General features: G+C 34.7%; 1 protein-coding gene across 1 annotated transcript in view; it reads left to right on the top strand.

The window, feature by feature from the left end:
* The first annotated feature begins 647 nt into the window (after positions 1-647).
* Positions 648-18,830, top strand: part of iglon5 (IgLON family member 5) — a 191,977-nt gene continuing 173,794 nt past the window's right edge. The window contains exon 1 of the mRNA XM_059568533.1: positions 648-1,078. Coding sequence (XP_059424516.1) covers positions 1,021-1,078 — 58 coding nt within the window. The 5' untranslated portion in view covers positions 648-1,020. The remainder of the gene's footprint in view (positions 1,079-18,830) is intronic.

An 18,830-nucleotide genomic window follows, 5' to 3' on the forward strand; every position in this document is an offset into this window, starting at 1 on the left:
TTTTCAAATAAACATAAATGATTAGATTAGCTGGATCAGGTGTGTTTAATTAGGGTTAAATCTGAACTGTGCAGGACTGTGGCCCTCCAGGAACTGAGTTTGACACCCTTGGCCTGTCCCATTTTGACTCCCTCCCACTGTTAAAATGTAACTAAGTAATTTTTACTCTGAGTAAAGTTTAAATGAGCTACTTTTTACTTTTACTTGAGTAGATTTTTAGACTGGTACTTTTACTTGTACTTAAGTAAAATTTCATTAATGTAATGGTACTTTTACTTGAGTAGAATATTTTTGTACTCTTTCCACCTCTGAAATCAAGTGCATTATTTCTTAACACTTTTCTTTGCTAAGTTTGCCAACGCAAATCACCTTTCCCAGTAGAGAACATAAAGCACTAATGTGCATGTCCACGCAAACACCTTTCCTCCAGTACTGCAGTGCACTGAGCGTGCTATAAATCACCTTATATTATCATAGCGCTCTTGGAGTCTCCGCCCCTTCGTGCTCACGATTGGTCGAATCTCCTTCTTGGTGCCCGGCCCACTTCCTCGACGCTCGCTGATTGGTGGAGGAGGTTCTCCTTGAGCTGTCAATCAGACGCTTCTTTCGTGCTCCGCTCTGAAGCGATGCACAGTGATTCTGATTCACTGAGCACACAACATCCCACTAAACCATCTCAACTGTCGCTTTTCTCTTTTTCTGTGGATGCCCTTGTATTAAAGGAAAAAATCTGAGGAGGTATATACACAATATTTTTTCGGTGCAAGGATTTATTTATACATTCTCTGGCACTCCAAACGCCAACAGATTGTGTTTGGTTTCCTTGCGAAGGGTCACTTGGGAAAATCGACCCGTCTTGTGGCACTCCTGATACACTTGGAAGATTTGTAGACTGCGGACGTTTCGTGAAATTGGACACACGGACGGACAGCTGCGGTTTATGCGTGTTCCCGTTCATAGAAAATAAAAAAGGGACTGTTGCTGCAAGAACTGAGAGAGAAATAACAATCAACTCAAAACATGAGCTGCGCAATGTTGCGACACGCGCTCGCTTTGCTCTTGGCGTTGCTGTGGAAAGGTAAGTTACAATTCTTAAAGCATTCTTCTGTAGAGAACATGTTCTTCACTCGTTCCTTGCCTCATTCTTTGCTGGGACCTGGAGTGGAATACTAATGCGGCTCCAGGAGTCTACCTGCCAATGAATCATGTGTGTGTGTTATCAAATCATAGAGACAAGTGCGCTCCACAACACACGAGTTCTGCATATCAACACTTGGGGGAAAAGACGGCTTTTCTCGCCTCTATCTCTGTGTAATAAGTCAGTGCATGCCTTCTAGATTCTGTCACCATATATATATATATATTGTTTTTATGATCGACATCGATGTGTTTTTTATTTTATTAATTTTTTATTTTTATTTAGGTGTCCGATAATAACCGATATGCAAAACAGCTCTTTAACATAAGTATATAAGAATACTAATTATTTTACACTATTAACATTCATTAAATGACTTTAATTTTGTACACATTTCATAGAATGTATCATACACATGTGCATATATTATTATAAAATGTTTTTGTTTCAATATTATTACATTGCATAGGGATGCAATGCCATTGATGGGTGCATGCGTGATATATTTTAGAGATCCAGCAGGTGGCATTTATCAGTAGACCCCAATATGCATAATCAGATAATGGTTATGTTTCATTTTTACATTTCTGATATGTGGTATGCATATATTCTTATTAAATAACAATTTATTATTGCTGTTTTGGTTCTTGCTGTTGTTGGTGCTATATATTATATTGAAATAGTCATGTAATTATGTTAGCAAATATGAATTGACATTTAAAGTATATATTTATAGTTTTCTAATTAATTAATTAATTAATGTTGAACAGACAGTGGAACAGAATTGGTGGATATTCTTTAGACCCAGCAGGTGGCATTATCGGCACAACCGATATTCAGAAACCGATAATGGTTATTTTCGCTTTTAAGTGTTTGATGTGTAATATGCAAACAACAATAATAATTAAATATTAATAATGACTCTTTATTATTATGTATTAATGGTGTTGTGGTTATATTATATTGCCAAATCAATAGTTTTTATATTGGCATATATTATTTGAAGATTCATTGTAATTTGTAATGATATTTAGGCTTATAATTTTGTAATTTTAATGTAAAAAACATGTATTGTTGTTGTTTGTGGCTATTCTTTAGAGGTCCAGCAGCTGGCCTGATATTAATTTCCACCCGGTTCTTTGTGAATATCGTTCATGCTGATTATCTACATGCAATCACTTGGCTTTGATTCTCTCAGTAAATGGTGGTATGTGAACCTGATAATTATCTCAAAGAAGACACAAATGTTGCGTTGCTGCGATTTTGACACTATCTGTTGAGAAAGTGCTGTGTGATTTGCGTTTGACATCTACTCCGAGCTCTCATCTTTTTGATCGTTCTGAGACAGTCATACTTGGTGAAATGTTTCATTTCAGAAAGATGAAGAAAACCAGACACCGCTGGGTGATTCGTATGGGTTTGGAGTACTATTGTTGTATTATTGATCTGTCAGAGAACGCATGGGGCATCAGGGAGGGAATAATAGCTCTCAGTGTGCTGTGAATGGATGAATACTTGCTTTGAAATGATGTTTGATTCCACTTTTTGAGCCCTTTACCATGATGAACACAAATTTAATCATTCTTGCCCTGTGGGGGGAGTTTTTTTTCCATGCAGGCACCAAATTTCTTATAGAGAGCTCCATGTGTAAAATGTCTCTTGTGCCCCTTGTGTGCACCAAAATGCACTTCAGTGCATGCAAGCCACCTATTAGAGCTTGCATAAATCGTCTGTTAATCAGAATAGATTTCCATTATTTGATGACAGTGCTCTTTATGCACAGATCAATGTGAGATTAAAGGAACAGCCCATGCAAACATGAAAATTCTGTTGTTATTTATTTAGAAGAATCATCGTTCAGCTATTTTGTTCATGCAGATTTCTCCTTCTGTGATTTTTAGAAAAACTGAGTATATAATGACAGAATTTTCCTTTTGGTCGACCTGCTCCTTTAACATCGCAAAGCTCGCAAAATGGGTATGTTGAAGGACATGCGACATTGTGTGACTGAAGAGCATGTTTTAATTTTCATGTCAGCGTGTGTTTTGGATGGTGGGAGGGGTAAACTAGACACCCTGAGAGTTTGCTCTCCCTCAGACTCAACAGTGCTGATGATGTTTGCTCAGGGGAAAATCTGTCTGAAAATCATTATGGTTTTTTCTCACAATTCAGCAGTTCTGCACAAGGGAAATTGATTCAGGCATCTGATAATTTGATATGTACTGACCACATAATTTACACTTGCTCACAGTTTCTGGCCTTTTCAGCATTGATTATTTTTTTATTTTTCCATCCATCAATCCAAGTTTGAAGTGTAGAATCTGACTAACCAAAATATATTTTTACTTAAGTAACTTTGCCAGCTGGTCACTCATGAAAAAGTACTTGTCTTTTGAATAAAATCCAAAGGGTCTGCCAAAAAAAAATAGCATCTGCCAAATGCATGAATATATATTTTTATACCTCATAACATATTTTAAGAGCACCCATAAAAAATTGGCTTCTCTTTAAAAATACTGAAACACTTTTCTTTTTTTAATATCACACATCCTATTACCTGACAGATATTACTGAAATAGGTCCTGACATGTCTCACCTGTCTTTGTGACAGAATTAGACTGTGTAGATCAGCAGTTTTTATATAATAAAATAAATAGCCAACACAGTAAAAAAAATAAAATAAAAAAAAATTCTTGAAGTTCTAAATGAAGGTTATTGGTTATTGGTTAAGGTATGTCTAACATGAAAATTCTATTTCAGTAAACATCTGAAATTTGTGTTTAATTCAGTGTTACATTTTTTTTTACTAGCAAAATTTGAGTGGAAACTGTTTGATAGTAATTTCAGTTACTATTTCAATAAATCAGTTTACTTCAATAATCTTCAAACGTTTCCAGTTACCTGTCAATAATTGTGATTTTACTTATTTATATATATAAATATATATATATATATATATATATATATATATATATATATATATAATTTTTTTTTTTTTTTTTTTTTTTTTGGAGAACAAAACAACTAAAGTACTTTACTTGCCAAAAAAATTACGATGGCTTATAGTTTTTTTGGAAATGGTACTAATACTACGTTTTTATTATTTATTTATTTTAAAATATTTTTATATATTTTTTTAAAGTAAATATTCTGGTATGCTCTTAAATAAAGATCCCAAGATAAAAGATTGCATTTTTTTAATTTATTTTTTACAGCGATGCCATATAAAAATTTTCTTCTATAAAGAACCTTTTTTTTTTTTGGAATGGAAAGATTCCATGGATGTTAAAAGTTCTTCATGGAGCCATAGATTAAAAAAAATAATCTTGAGTATAAAGTACTTTCTTAAAAATAAAAGTTCTTTATAGCCATTGATGGTTTCCATTGCTTTCCATTGAAATGGGTTCTTAAGATGCTCCCTTTAAGAACTGTTCACTTGAAAGCTTATTTGAGTAAACAAAATTGGTTCTTTTATGGAGTTTATCAAATATGCTGAAGTACCATGTCTGATACCATCCCTGTACCTCAGTAAAAACCATGGTACCAAATGACTCAAGAATGCAAAAGACTCATTAGTCTCTACATCAAAGGCAGAGGGGTTCCTGTTCTCTAAACGTGTTTAGTTTCAATTAGCTCATTATTTCCTCAACATAACCGGGACTTATTCGGGACAATGCCGCAGTGGGATTGTGAACAGCACACCAGTAGCTGGAAGATTTCTGGTTTTCTGCCCTGGTTTTGTACCCTTGAGCAGGTTATGTGACCTACACTTTAGTGCAACATGCATCACTGTTTCCCCTTGACCCAACACAGATGCCCTGAAACAACAGAGGCTGCTTTACAGCCTTTATGTAATCGAATTAAAATGATATGGCCTTGACTGACCTAGACGAGTCAGAAAGGTAACAAAATATCAAAGATGAGAGATCTTCTGCATCTGTTATTATTCCAAAACGAGCGATCAATCGGTATCTCCTTAATTGTCTTTTTAAGAGTAATTGCTTTAAATAGGGAGAGAGTGAGAGAGCGAGAGAGAGAGAGAGAGAGAGATTGCATTTGTTCTGTTTGTCTTGCAGGGCATATTTTGCTTCGACATTTTGTTTTCACCGTGAATACTAATCACACTGCAACACAATAAGTCCCTGCAGGGTATCTAAGGCCGCTTTCACACGAGAACTTTTGCTGCAGACTCAAGTCTGTTTGACATCAGAGCCCGGTTTGTATAGTTAATGTGGACTAACTGAAGCAAGTATTAATGATGTGCAATTTGCTTGATGTGGTATGAAAGAAACATTTCTTGTTGCCTTTGCATTTCTTAGGATGCAGATACAGTGCTGTAGAAATGTCATTGTGTGCATGTTAAATTTAAGGCAGAAAACCAGGGACAAATATTAATGATACATCAAACTGGCATCTTCTTTTGAATCGTTAACTGGTTATAATTGTAAACAGCTGCTATTGATACTGATGTATTCATGAATTGGAACAAGTTTTTGACGCAGAAATCAACTAGTTTGACAACAGCCTGAGTGCATTTGCTCTAACATGTCACAACATTAAAGACTTTTACTTTTATTGCTAATCCACATTTGCAACCTTGAATTACAGCATCACTAAAGCATTCAACTCTTTGAAAAACTCCATATTGCTTTAGATAAAATATCTTCCAAACACATAAATATCTCTCTTTGTGTGTGTGTGTTTATCTCTAAAAATATTTATATTAGAAAATATTTTTAACATCACACATAAAGTTTCACTGCGACTTGTATTCCTAATCCACATTTGCAACTGTAAGGTACAGACGATTTCTTGGAATAAAAGTTGTTTACGTTCCCAAGCATCATTAAAGCATGCAGTTTGTCTTTGAACCAACTTTAAACTGCTTTATATAAAAGCATCTGCCAAATGCATAAATAGATTTTTTTTTGACTGTCGAACATATAAATATTTTTAGATCTCCTATGATGAATTTGGCTTCTGTAAAAAAAAATAAAAAAAAATTTAAATTTAAAAACAATAATTTTTTTTTTAACATTACACATAAAATTTTGCTACTACATTAATTACTAATCCACATTTTTCTCCTTAACTTTCAGATGTTTTCTTTAAATATCAGTTATTTAAGCTCCCAAACAATTGTTTTTGAAAAACCACGAATAGCTTTAGATAAAAGCATCTGGCAAATGCATAAACGCTCTATGTATGTATATTTATGCATGTATGTATGTATTCACCACTAACCTTATACAATATTTGTAGATCACATTTAATCAGTTTGCTTCTATTTAAAAATCTAAACTTTTTTGGATATTAAATTTCCCTACTACTTTTATTCCCAATCCACATTTGCAACCTTAAGTTACAGATACTGTATTTTCTTGGAATAAAACTTATTTACGCTCCTAAGCATCTTTAAAGCATGCAATTTGTCCTTAAAATATGCGTGTCTTTGAATAAACTCGATTAGAGCATCTGCCAAATGCATAATTTTATTTATTTATTTTTTTAACTCCATGTATTTTTAGTCCACCCATAATGAATTGGCTTCTCTTTATTTTTGGGGGAACATTATAGAATAAAAAAAAACATAAAAAATGTCCCTACTTCATTGCTAATCTACATTTGCAAACTTAAAGTGCAGATATGATCTTGGAATAGAAGTTATTTTAGCTCCCAAGCATCACCAAAGCATGCAACTTTCCAAAATCACCTGTTGAAAACAAACTTCATTAGAAAAGCGGAGATCATATGTTGGCAGGCAGCTGGGAGCAGGTGAACAACTTGTTCAGTAGATCATAACCAATTCTGCATGTTAATGTGGTACACAGTGGGGCAAGTGGGTCAATGCCACGGTTTGTGTTCGTTTGTCTCCCCCATTGCAGGACCAAGATGGTTGACTGGCAGAGAAAGCGCAATGAAATCCATCCTCTGCCAGCCGAAACAGATGCCCCGTCTTTCAAAACGGGCTCTTATCTCTTTCCATGTGCAGCTCTCCAGACTTGGCCCTGCTCGGATTCTGTGGCTCTGTGTCGTTTCTGGATCTGTTTGTCTTTGTTTTTTCCGACTCGAAGTCCATCAGACCTGGCCCGCACATCTAGTGGGAAGGAGAGGTTGACGTAATCGCATTGCTGGGGTGGGCTGATTCGATTGCAGAGGGCTTCGAGCCTGAGATAGCTTATTACACCTGTTGGAAACAGCACTGACAGATGGTGCTTTTTTTGGCGATCTGGACTTTTTAAAATGTGCCGCTAAGGCAATCAAGCCGTAGAGGATTTGTAAACATTTTCCTCACAGATACTACACCATTTAGCAAAACCGAGTTTTTTGTGTGTGTTTTTTTTCACAAACTGCCCGCAGTCCAGCTCAACCAGATGCTAAATGTGCTGGAATAGTGTTTGATTTAAGCCATTATACTTTGCAGCACTCCTTTATATGCAAATGAGGCATATAGAATTTGTTTTATTTACAAAAGCGCTATTTACACACATTCTGACCACGTTCACACCTGAGATCTTCTTGCATTTATCCATTTTTGATGTTTTAACATAAGTCTTTATTGTCATCTTCTTCTTTAAGTAGTACTTAAAGAACTGTTCCTGTGGCTCAAGTGGTAGAGCATTGTGTTATCAGCGCAAGGTTGTGGGTTTGATTCCCAGGGAACACGTTAGGTAAAAAATGTTAGCCTGAATGCACTGTCGCTTTGGATAAAAGTGTCTGCTAAATGCATACATTTAATTTTTATTTTTAATTTAATAAAAAAAATTTCATTAAAAAGCAACAATGCAACTGTGAGCGCCACCTAGTGGACCCGTCAATCAGTGCAGACAGATGCTTGAATTTGCACAAAAACCATTAAAATAATCATGTGAATTTGTTGTCTAAAGTATAAAAGCAAAGACTGTTCACTTATAGATTGCACTCTGTTCACTCATTTGATGTTGCAATCACTTTGGATTACAACTTAATTCACAAAAATCTGTGCTGTTTACTTGCTGTATTTAATGGTGTGCTTTTATTTGAAATATATTTGTATGCAGTTTCTAGTGATCATGTAAAAAATAAATGCAATGATGTGCCGATTCAGCATGCTAGTTCAGCATTAAGCTCTTATTTATGAATAAGCAAAATTCTATTTCTATGCATAACTCTATGCAAAGGAATCTCATAGAATGCACTGCATTTGCAAATATTACTTTGTTTATGCATTTAAAGTGATCATGTTAAAAGGTAAAAATGCAATAAGGTGTGCATTTGCATCAATTCAGTGTTATGTTCTTCTTATGCATGAATAGCATTTAGCTGTTAAATGGAGTCATTATTCTTTTCAGCACAAACATGCCTCCTTTCTATGCAAATGTGGCTCATAGAATGCTAAATCTACTTTACTCACGTAACATTGTGATTGCTTGGGGACAACAGATGAAAATTATATTTGTGGACCTTTTTTTGTGATTTGTTAATTTACTCTAAAGAAATACAGTTGCACCATTTTAGCATTTAGCCAGTTCAGTGCAAAACTCCAAGAACCAGCCATAATACATCTACTAAATGCACTGAAAAAGCATTTTACTTTCTAGGATTTACATTGCACATGACACGTGTTATAATTTCACTATTGGCTAGTGCAATTGAATAATATCAAAAACAGATGTTTGTGTGCATTTTCTAGTGATCGTGCAAACATTTTCATAAAATAAAGACGAGGCAAACTTTTGCATTAATTATCATGTTAATTCAGTGCCAAGATCTTATTATTCATGAATAGTTGTGTCATGAGTGTTTAAACAAAGTCATTATTTATTTCAGTGAATATGCCTCAATTCTATGCAAATGCGGCTAATATAATCCATCTATTTTGTTCATTTAATGTTAAATAAACGTGAAACTGTACATTTGTGTAATAATTTTTTGTGATCATGTAAACTTTTTCTCTAGAGAAACACAATTTGATTGCATTGTGTTATTTCATTGGAAAACCCTGCGTCGTATTAAAGAACTGAATGCAATCCAGCAGAAACAAATGCTAAATGCACTGGATTAGTATTGAGCCATGAGTATTTAAATTGCACATGAGACTTGTTATAAATTCACGAAACACTATTTGGAGCACTATTTACCTAGTGCAATAGAATTTCATTAAAAGGAGATGTTTGTGTACATTTTATACAGATCATGACAGCGCTAATTCATCAAATGATGATGAAAAGTGGCATATATCCAGATGCCTGTCGCTGACGAGCACACTTTTAGCATTTTAAAGAGCTGCTTCTGGTGCCTTGCTGCAAAATGTATTTTCTTACTCAGTATTTTTGTCATTTTTTTCCGGTTCAAATGTCTAAACATTATAAACCCTCATGTTGTGTTTTGTTTATTTCAACTTGAGAGGATTTTCTTTTCCCCAAAAGTACTAGTTAATATTGTTGGATTGCACCCAATTGACTTTGATCATAATTTCATGATTTTTTTTGCCTCAATATACCTGCGCATTTCCTGGTCAAAAATGTCCTACAAGTTTTAACTTGAAAATTGCCAAAATGATCCACAAATAATGCTTTTTTCCCTAAATAACTGAAGTGCATAGGCTCATATCAATGACGCTTATGATGAAGAGGATCCCAAAAGAAACACAAAACCTGTGCTAATTGAAAGAAAGCAAGGATTTGATGATAATATCACATAATGAGAAATTTAGTAGAAGTGATTCTTAATTTACAAGTAATTTAACAGGCGACATCAAATTAGATAAAGTTTTACAGCACAAAAAGATGGTTAAAATTAAGATGCATTTACTCAAGAAGCAAACTGACTTGTTCTTTAAAGTCTATTAAAGTTAATTGCTTAAAATAAGAGAAATACCTGCAAATGGTGGTAAGAAAAAATTATTTAATTCAAGTAGTAAACAAGATTATTTTTATTCTTAACTTGTTGGCAGGTAAGTTGTATTGCTTCAAGCAAAAACTCAGTTTTGATAATAGCTTATGATCGATCAGTTTAAAAAGAAATACAAATCATGTGCTATTTGAAAGAAAAAAAGTTGACAAAAAAGATTAAAAGGCTTACAGAAATTGCTTCTAAATTTTCTCAGTTTCTGGGTGAAATAATGTGCATGAGCTAAAATCAATGAAGCCTGCTATTAATCAGTTTCAAAAAGAAACACAAAACATGTGCCAACTAAAATCAAGCTAGTTGTGAAAAAGATAAAATCAAAGATTTGGTCATAATATCAAATAATGAGAGATTTACAAGCAATTTTTGACCAGGAACACCGAATTGGATTTTCAGCACAGAATAAGGGTTAAATTATTTACAGTACATAAGAAGCAAAATCACTTGCTTTCCAAAAATTGGTATCAAATTAATGGAGTTTATATCTAAAGAAAGAACAGTGAATACCTGTGAGTGGTGGTAAGAACAATAAACCAAATTCAAATGGAAAACAAGACGAGTTTTCTTAACCTTTTTGGCAAATATTTTTTTCGTGTTGAAGGCAAAAAAACTAAGTTTTGATATATTTAAGACTTGTCATTTTGCTTTTAAAGCAAATATATCTTGGTTTAAGAACGCTAAGATATTTCTACAATAAAACAAGACAAAAATACTGAGTAAGAAAATGATTTTTGCAGTGCTGCAGTAGCGGAAAGACATTTGAACACTGAGTTCAGTGAGTTGACAAATGAAATGTGACGGATCTGTGACCACACACGGCGGTTCAGAGCTTGAGGTGAGGATAAAGGGTTAACTCACTGCAGAAGCCACAGAATATTGTCCTTTGCAGGCAGTCAGATGTACTGCAGTAAATAATGATGATTGCCTAAAGTCTTCCTTACAGTGAACCTAAGAGACCTGTAAATGAAACTGGTCGTCTGCGGCGTTGGGTAGGTTTCACGAGCATGTTTAATTATCATCTCTCGTTCCTCCCTAGCCCTTCTGCAATCCCCAGTCAACCCCCACGTCCACGAAGAAAGGGCCTCACTCTAATAATAATGAAAAAAGCCCATGTTTTATTTAACACAGCAGAAGAGAGGATCATTGGAGTGGCTGCGGAGTGCATGTAGGGAAAGAAATAAGTGGGGTGAGAGACACGCTCACAAATATTTTTGCCACATGCTCGGCCATGTGTGGCGTGAATTTGTGCGTGCATGCATACCGGCTCTTTTGCTCTTATTTGCACCACCGGCGAAGTGAAATCAGACATTTGCAGCAAAGCTAACTGGTCAAACGTAAATATAAAAGACGAGAACAGAAAACATGTGCATAATCCTGCCTCTCTGTGATCTTTTTGAGAATGCTATTTGCACACTGAGAGAATCTAATAAGGTTGGGGTCCTTGAGATGCAGTTAGAGAGAGCGTGGTTGGAGACAGAGTCCAGATTGGAGTGGGCTCTTTGTCCTGAGGGACGTGGAGGGTCCTTGCACTCTCCCTGTCCTCATTATGGCAGACAAAGTGCTCGGCCGCGAATCAATGTCTAAGTCTAAGCGATGGCTTAGACACTAACACTGGGCGATGTGGTAATAGGTTAATGCTTGTGTGACATGGAGTTGGTTTTTGTCCTGGAAAAGCCACCGTTAGACTCTTTGCACATTTGCAGACTATACAGTCCCTTAGTGCTCGAGTTAATGGTGGTAATATTTAATGTTGAGTTATTGCGCCATTGCAGACCCATAATGAAAGTGAAATGATGGTGATTTCAGAGCAGCGGGGTATGGAGACTGAACCGGGTTTGCTCTGGCTGCTGATTCTGTGGTTTATACTGCTGTTCGCATATCATCTGATGCAAATGTTGCTGGAGAACCCAATTAACATTTTAAATGGGCCTTTTCCACCTCTTCTTTTTGAGCGTAGTGGGAATATTGGAGATATATTCTCTGAAAACAGTACTGCATAAAGTAAATCTTGTTTTAAGGATGTTTTTATGAGAAAGCATGGAGATGCAATAGTTCAAATTCTGTCTGAAATGTATTTAACAATTTGTGATTTTAAGACTCATAACTAATTAAAGGTCATTTACAGTAATTCTCTATAAAAAAAAAAGAAAGCACACTAATTGTCTGTTCACATCAGACACGAAGCGAATATGCACATCTCATCACTCGATCTAGATTACTCTCACGATGTTTTTCGTGTCACTCGTGCAAATAAAAACAGCGCGATTACCCATGGTGGAGATAACTACAATTGCTCTTTTGTACCTGTTGTCAAAAAGTCCCAAATACAATGGAAAGCCAAATGCAGACGTGTCTGGATTCATAGCACCATCCAGAGGAGGATAAATTTGTTTAGGATCCAGTATTAATGTGTGTGTTAAAGCGCCAGTATTAAAGCGCCTCTGTAGCCGTACAAATAAAATACAACTATCACTACAACTGATTTGTATATCATGCATTCGCGGCAAACGCATCGCGCATTTCGTATCATTCACATCGCCTGGCACAAATTCACCTCTATTTGCGTCTTTACATTGACTTTGTATGTAATTTACTCACGCGAATAATTACATTTGCGTCTGGTGAACGCACCATAAGCCTCAAATTAATATTTTTTGTCAAGTAAATGTAGTAATGCTTAAGTTAATGAAGGCATTACAACAGTGTATTTTACATTTTGAAAAAAGGTTAATAATTCATTTTGAAATGAATAGTCTCTGTAATAGAAGACGGGAGTAACTTGAGTTAAATCTTCACTTTAATATTGATGCATGACATCAAAAGGAATCTATGCAAGTCCATAATTAAATATCTAACTAATGCATTTGTAATTTATTAGTGCTGGCCGATATTGAATATTTTGTAGTCAATATTTATAAATCGATGGTGCCATTATGTTTTGCATCACTAGTGATTGTAAAGCACTAGTTACAGTTTTGGGGTAATCAATATGATAACTTCTTTAAAACTAATCATTATTTATGTACTGATGAGATTATGTATATTATTTATTCTAGATAAACGGTTCTAAACATCCCTATAACAAAATCAAATGCAAATGCATTATTGTTTTAAGAAAAATAATCTTGGAGTTTATTTTTTTTTACTTTCGTGGAAAACTGCTTTTTGTATTTCCTGTTTTAAGCTTGAATCTAAAAATATTTTGGTCACATTTAGATACTCTTTCTAGTCCTAATAAATATTATATTGAGTATAATATATATTAAGTAAATGTTATCTTAGTTGTTTTTTTTATTTTTGGAAGTGACATTAAATTTCTATCCAAAATTGATAAGCCTATTAATATAGTATGGCTGATAACTGATTATCGGTTGGTTAATGATCAGGGATGATGGTAAAAGTAATCTTAAATAAGTCCTGATTTAAATATTTTAATATTCAACAAATGCATTTTTTATTTGGTCATTAATGCATTGAGAAGCTATAAATTTATCGGTAAATTTATCGGTAATGATTAATGTAAAAAATCATTAACATTGTCAGATAACAGACATGGTCCCAACATATAGCACATCCCTAGTGATTTTTCACTATCAAATGCAAATGCAGTTTTGTTTAAATACAGCATATCATGGATTAAGTTTTAGATTTTTCCATCTTGTTTTAAGCATACAGCTAAAAATACTCAGGTTACAGTAAAGCATATTCTCTGAAAACAATCTTAATGTGATGCACAGTAAATGCTTCTTGTTTTAAGGGTATTTTGATATTTGTACTGTAGAACAGTTCAAAAACTGATTAGGAAAGTGATTGTTTTGCAGCGCAGGATCTTCCACCTGCGGGCCACTGTCTGAGACTCGTACCATTGCATCACCATCCGACTTTCGCCCTATGCTGTGAAATCAGAGAGTTGAACATGATAAATTTGGGATTCTTGTCGAGGATTCTCCATTTCTGACAGCTGGCAGCACTGAACCCTGTTGCATTGCTTTAGAGGAGGGCAAGAGAGACAGAAGAAAATAAATAAAGCAGAGAGAGAGAAAAGAAACACAGATCAATAAATATTTCAACAGCTGCTCCCCGCGAGTGTCTGTGAAGAAATGGAAAGGTGCAAAGTTACTGAAAGAGAATGGAAGGGATGAACAACACATGGGCAGATAGAAACCATTTCTCGACACGCATCGCACGGGACGGACAGAGCGGAGAGCGGCATTGTAAACAAAAACTGATTTAGAGAACTGACAGATGGCGAGTGGGGGGGCAGAAAAGTGGAAAAGACCAGCAATAAACAAGCGCAAGATAGATTGATCTGGAAGCCTGTAATTACACACAATTAGAGCTGGGAGATGTGGCTGTATACAGTGAGTGAGAATGCATGGAAATTTTGTTATACCCACAAACATGCAGAACGTGTCCTGTATGAGTTAAGAGAAGGAAGAACTTGTTGTCTGTTCAGTTCTTTATAGCTTGCCACAGATGCATTTTATAGTCATTTTAATGCAGTTCATCCAGTCAGAACTATTGGTTTCATAAAATGCATTTTGTTGAATGTTGTTTCTTGGCTAGATTTTCTTTACATTTACAGGAAAAGTCAATTGTTTTGTCGTATATACCATATTGCACTGTTAAATAAAAAGTATTTTTGTCTAATTTTATAGGTATTTCCCAAGGCTATTTCTCTGTTGTTGTTTTTAACAAGATTGACGAGATTCAACATGACAGCTTGAAGGCTAAACTGAGAATATGAAGATCTGTTCATTGTTTTTCCTCAGTTGCAGCATTGATTACTCTATGACTGAAATCTTGCATGGCAGTATGATGATAAACTGAAAAAAGGCTTCCTTTTTAGTTTTCCAGTTAGAAATAGCCTATTTAAAAATCCTTGAAATTTACTGTACTTGAAAAGAAACATAAGTTTGTTTGTTTGTTTTGAGAAAACATATAATGAGCTAAGCTTATCTCAAGTCTTAATAGATATTGCACAAAGTAAATGTTGTTTTAAGAATGTTTTTCCCAGAAAACACGGTTTGTTGATGTAAATTTGGATATCTGTCCGAAATTCTGTCAGAAATTGATAAACCTAAAATGAGAATATGAAGGTTGATTCATTATTTTTTCTCAGTTGCCGCATGACCAAAATCTTTCACAATTAATAATAAGAATAAAAAAAAGAGTTGTTTTCCAGTTAAAAATATAAAACATTCCTTAACTTGCATAGTTTTTAGGGAATGTATGTTTAATATAAGTGTATTTTGTCTCAATGCACGGGTAAGATTTGGTCCCTTGGGTTAAATATAAACAAGATAAAAATACATAATAAGACAAGTACAGAAATAAGACAAAATACACTTCTATTCAAGAAATGTATGTTTTGTTTACTACTTCAAGTAAATGTAGATTGTTTTAAAAATATTATGTACTGTACAATAGGTAAAAAAAGACCAAATCTTGAAAGTATTATTCATTTATTTATTCATTTTGGTTCAAATATTTTTTTTAAGACAAGATACTTTCCAGTTTCATTTTCTTTGTTTAATATATACACTGAAAAAAATATTCACAGAATTTGCTAAATTATTTGTGGTTACAATCAATGTACTTTAGCTGCATTTAAATAAACAAATTTAGTTGACTAACTTTCAACATTTTATTATTAAAATAAAAAGTTTGTAACCCCTTGCCTTAATTTTATTTCAGTATCATTTTAGTATACATTTAATTACTTTTGTAAATAATAAAAGTAAAATGTATGGGTGGGTAAATCATGAAAATTCAATTCAATTCAATTCAAGTTTATTTGTATAGCGCTTTTTACAATACAAATCGTTACAAAGCAACTTTACAGAAAATTATGTTTCTACAATATTTAGTAGTAGCTAGTAGTTTGTGCACGTTTGACAGGATTTTAGAAAAATAAAAATAATAATAATACAAGACGTAGTCAGCTAGATGATGAACTATCAATATTATTAATTAATAGTAATTATATGATGCAGTCACACATGTAGCAATAATTGTTAGTTCTGTTTGTTGATTCAAGGTTAGGATCATCTGGCGTCCTCTGAGGGTCAGCATCATCTCTTCTCAGGTGTTCTGGATCCAGACTGGAGCTTGTGTAAATCCTAGTTACCACGGGATGTAAATTCCGTGGCAAAACATAGAAACAAAATAGACATCATTAGCATAGCTGCTGAAACTGAAGTAAAATTAGTTTAACCCAAGCTAAAGAATAAAAATGCAGATGCAACTACACTCACAATTTAAGAGATACATTATTCGTATGTTTGGCGAAAGAGATGCGTTTTTAATCTAGATTTAAACAGAGAGAGTGTGTCTGAACCCCGAACATTATCAGGAAGGCTATTCCAGAGTTTGGGAGCCAAATGTGAAAAAGCTCTACCTCCTTTACCGGACTTTGCTATCCTAGGAACTACCAAAAGTCCAGCGATTTGTGACCTTAGGGTGCGTGATGGGTTGTAGCGTGGTAGAAGGCTAGTTAGGTACGCAGGAGCTAAACCATTTAGGGCCTTATAGGTAAGTAATGATAATTTGTAACTGATATGGAACTTAATAGGTAGCCAGTGCAGAGACTGTAAAATTGGGGTAATATGATCATATTTTCTTGACCTGGTAAGGACTCTAGCTGCTGCATTTTGGACGACCTGTAGCTTGTTTATTGAAGAAGCAGGACAACCACCTAGAAGTGCATTACAATAGTCCAGTCTAGAGGTCATGAAAGCATGAACTAGCTTTTCTGCATCAGAAACAGACAACATGTTTCGTAGCTTGGCAATGTTTCTAAGATGGAAGAATGCAGTTTTTGTAACATTGGAAATATGATTTTCAAAAGACAAATTGCTGTCCAATATAACACCCAGATTTCTGACTGTAGAGGAAATAACAGTACATCCATCTAGTTGCAGATTGTAATCTACAAGATTCTGTGAGGTGTTTTTTGGTCCAATAATTAATATTTCTGTCTTATCCGAATTTAATTGGAGAAAATTATTTGTCATCCAATCTTTTACATTTTTAACACACTCTGTTAGCTTAGATAATTGGGAAGTTTCATCTGGTCTCGTTGAGATATATAGCTGAGTATCATCAGCATAACAGTGGAAGCTAATTCCGTATTTTCTAATAATATTACCAAGGGGCAACATGTATATTGAAAATAGAAGGGGACCTAGGACGGATCCTTGTGGCACTCCATATTTTACTGATGATAAATGAGATGACACCCCATTTAAGTAAACAAAATGGTAGCGATCGGACAGGTAGGATCTAAACCATCTTAGAGCCTGCCCTTGAATACCTGTATAGTTTTGTAATCGATCTATGAGTATGTCATGATCTATGGTGTCGAACGCAGCACTAAGATCAAGTAAGACTAGAAATGAGATGCAGCCTTGATCTGACGCAAGAAGCAGGTCATTTGTAATTTTAACAAGTGCAGTTTCTGTGCTATGGTGGGGCCTAAAACCTGACTGAAATTCTTCATACAGATCATTTTTATGCAGGAAGGTGCTCAATTGAGCAGACACAACTTTTCCTAAAATTTTTCATAAATGGAAGATTTGAAATAGGCCTATAATTTGCCAGTACACTAGGATCTAGTTTTGGTTTCTTAATAAGAGGCTTGATAACCGCCAGCTTGAATGGTTTTGGGACATGACCTAAAGATAACGACGAGTTAATGATATTGAGAAGCGGTTCTTCGGCTACAGGGAACAGCTCTTTTAGTAATTTAGTGGGTACAGGATCTAATAAACATGTTGTTGGTTTAGATACAGTGATAAGTTTATTTAGCTCTTCCTGTCCTATATTTGTAAAGCACTGCAGTTTATCTTTGGGTGCGATGGATGAAACTGAAGTGTTAGACGCTGTAGAATCTACATTCGCTATTGTATTTCTAATGTTATCTATTTTATCAGTGAAGAAATTCATAAAGTCATTACTATTTAACGTTGGTGGAATATTTGAATCAGGTGGCGTCTGGTAATTTGTTAATTTAGCCACTGTGCTAAATAAAAACCTTGGATTGTTTTGTTTATTTTCTATGAGTTTGTGGATATGCTCTGCCCTAGCAGTTTTTAGAGCCTGTCTATAGCTGGACATACTGTTTTTCCATGCAATTTTTAAAACTTCCAAGTTAGTTTTTCTCCATTTGCGTTCAAGACTACGAGTTACTTTCTTGAGAGAGTGAGTATTACTGTTATACCATGGCACAGTACGTTTTTCTCTAACCTTTTTCAATTTGATGGGGGCAACAGCTTCTAATGTATTAGAGAAAATAGTGCCCATGTTGTCAGTAATTTCGTCTAATTCATGTGTATTTTTGGGTACAAATAGCAGTTGAGATAGATCAGGCAGGTTATTTGCGAATCTGTCTTTGGTGGCTGGAACAATAGTTCTGCCCAGACGGTAACGCTGAGACATATAGTTAATATCAGTTATACGCAGCATGCACGATACAAGGAAATGGTCTGTAATATCATCACTTTGGGGTACAATATCTATAGCAGTAAGATCGATTCCATGCGATATAATTAGATCTAGTGTATGATTAAAACGATGAGTGGGCCCGGTGACATTTTGCTTGACTCCAAAAGAGTTTATTAGGTCAGTAAACGCAAGTCCTAATGTATCATTTGCATTATCAACGTGAATATTAAAATCTCCCATGATTAGCGCCTTATCAACTGTAACTAGAAGGTCTGAGAGGAAATCTGCAAATTCTTTTAGGAATTCTGTATACGGCCCTGGTGGTCTATACACAGTAGCCAGAGCAAGAGATACATTA

The sequence above is a fragment of the Carassius carassius genome, chromosome 15, assembly GCF_963082965.1.
Source record: "Carassius carassius chromosome 15, fCarCar2.1, whole genome shotgun sequence".
Taxonomy (NCBI): domain Eukaryota; kingdom Metazoa; phylum Chordata; class Actinopteri; order Cypriniformes; family Cyprinidae; genus Carassius; species Carassius carassius.